We start from the raw sequence: 2587 nt of genomic DNA on the forward strand, positions 1-2587 counted from the left end.
ACAAACACTGTTTGCGTGTTCTCTTCATCAATGAAGCTATGAAAGGTTCTTGCTCCTTCGAGTCATTAGTAGGTACTCCGAGTTCGTTTGATAGAAGGGATAAGCACAGATCAACTGAGCTTGTTCCTTTGTCGTTGTGCAACAAAGACGTAACTGGTCATAGGTCGACATGGTCTTTTTATGGTGTTGAAAGCGAAAGAGACCTTATTCTAGCTCGTAATGGCATTTTTTCCGTGACGTCAAGGGATCTAAGTTCCTTTAATATATTCCCTTTCCATTGTTCTGAGCTCGGTATTGGATGGCGACGGAAAAGTTATTCCAATTCGTGCCAAGTTCCAAAGGAAATCGCTAATCACATTGAAAGAAGAGGGAAACCTGTTAAAGCCGACAGGGGAGTTGGAAAGAACATTTCAGAATATATCCATCAGCAAACCGGTATCCTCATTTCTGTAGGTTCAGGTACTCTTGGTTAATTATGGTATCATATGCTAATAAGCCACTTGATTGTCCGCATATAAACTGTATAAAGTTTATGATAGTTGTTAACTTTCTTGGATAACCCAGAATTTTCCGGGTACGGGACCAATCCACGTAATCTGCCGCATAAAATCAACCTTTGAGTTTTTATCTTAGTTTGAAATTAAGTCCAATTTTCCCCCAAAGTAAAGAACTTTTCTTTTTAATTTTAAATTTCATACAGTTCTGATTGCATCCGTTTTGTTGTTGTTGCTGTTTTACAGTCACGTCAATGACTGATGGTGGCTTGTACCTCATGAAGACCAGGTGTCCTTACCCACATCCACGATGTGTCTCGGGGGAGGGGTGGGTCGACAATAGGGGCAGGGGGGTGAGATATTGCGAAAGACAGTCTCTACATTTTAAATCTACTTTTTTTGTCCTTTTTTGCCTAAATAATGTAAATATTTCGGCGGAGGCCGTAAAAATACAACTTGAGTGCAATTTGCGCAAGTAGTCCTCCAGATCAAAGAAGCAAAACTTGTGTACAGATCTTATACTTTTTCTAAAAAGAAACTTCTGTAATTGTAATTAACATTTTTGAACTGTACTCTTTATTAAGGTATTTGGACAGAGTGCAGGTCATTTTTTTAAGACGGCGGATAAAGACAATGTCTCATATAGTCTCCAATGGATTCTCTTTCTTCTGGTGTTCAGAGAATTGTGTTGTTGAGAAAATGTATGCAAATTAATGCATTCGTAAAATGTCTTTGTAGCCGCCTGACCTATTTTTAAAGCGAAACTTTTTCTAAATTTTATCGGATCTATCACGTAATGTGCTTCGTTTCGTGAGCCCTCCATTATTTCAGCAGTGCGATAATTAGGGCGTTAATAGTAACAATGATGACGATAACAATAATGATAATGATAACAATACTATCACTAATAATAATATGTAGATTGTGTGGAGATGCCACTGAAACAGTACGACACATTGTCAGTGGATGCAAGAAGCTTGCCAATTCTGAAGATAACCTCATTAAGGGAGTTTATGCAGCTAAGACAATCAATACGGAAGATACTTTTAATAAAACAGATAGAACAAGATTGAACTTAAACAAAACTGGACTGAAAAGAAAATGTATGGACAGTTTGTCAGGGAAATGCCGGAGAATGCTGATAAGAATAAAACTTGGCAATGGTTATCCAAATGTGATCTGAAGATTGGGACATCGACCTTATCAGAACATTAATTTCCGAGCGAATAGTGCAGCAGTATAATGCGTTTTGTCGTGAGTCAGGTTTCGTGCCGATGGCATGCAGTATACTAGTCGCAATTTTAAATGTCTGCTCAGCGTCTACAAGAAACTCCATTCAGGGGCTTGATTATTTTACTGCGCAAGGAGCAAAAGCCTTTGAACACCTGCAGGCTCTAGTTGAAGAAATTGGCGAAAAGTGTGGAAAGGGTTCTCTTTGGGTTAAAGAAAAGAAGGAGCAGCTGAAATGAGCCAAGAGATTCTTGGAGGGTGACTATAAGGTACTAGTTTTTCCTGTAAATTGTTTTATTTCAAATGTACTGCCAAGAAAAAAAAAGTTTTCTACATTTTTTTATCTTAATATAGGATGGAATAAATAGACCAACGCTTAAACTGAATGCATTTCGTGTTGCTGAAGTTTCCTGCGCCATATGCAGCTATTTCAATTAAGGTTGTCGGATAAAAGTTTCAAGCTTAAAGACAAGACCGAAAGGTAATATGGGTAGTTCTTAATTTATTTTCGGAGATGCGACAAGTAGGATGGAAGAAAACATTGCTATCAGTTGTCTGCGTGTTTTAAAAGCGACAAAAAAAAAAAACTCGCACGATTCGTATTGCGTAAACGTGCCTCTGTTCGACAGTATTACTATATTAAAAGCCTACTTATTGGAGAGATGCACAGAGGAACTCTGGCCAGCAAAAGATTGTAACTTTACTTTTGGTTATATCGGTAAAGGAAATAGACGTTTTCCATTACTTCGGAAGTTCAACTTGCCCAGGCGCTGTCCTTAGTAAAAAAGGGGATGATTACTTTGTGGGTCGATCCACATTTACCCAAAGCCAAGAACACACTCGTCTCAACATCAGGGAAGACA

The 2587-nt window shown here is 38.3% G+C and overlaps 1 protein-coding gene across 1 annotated transcript in view; it reads right to left on the bottom strand.

Moving 5' to 3' along the window:
• Positions 1-1611: 1611 nt before the first annotated feature.
• The window catches only part of LOC138057607 (fibronectin type III domain-containing protein-like), a 46320-nt gene continuing 45344 nt past the window's right edge, over positions 1612-2587 (bottom strand). Inside the window, exon 10 of the mRNA XM_068903569.1 lies at positions 1612-1673. Coding sequence (XP_068759670.1) covers positions 1612-1673 — 62 coding nt within the window. The remainder of the gene's footprint in view (positions 1674-2587) is intronic.

This window comes from Montipora capricornis, chromosome 7, assembly GCF_036669925.1.
Source record: "Montipora capricornis isolate CH-2021 chromosome 7, ASM3666992v2, whole genome shotgun sequence".
Lineage (NCBI taxonomy): Eukaryota > Metazoa > Cnidaria > Anthozoa > Scleractinia > Acroporidae > Montipora > Montipora capricornis.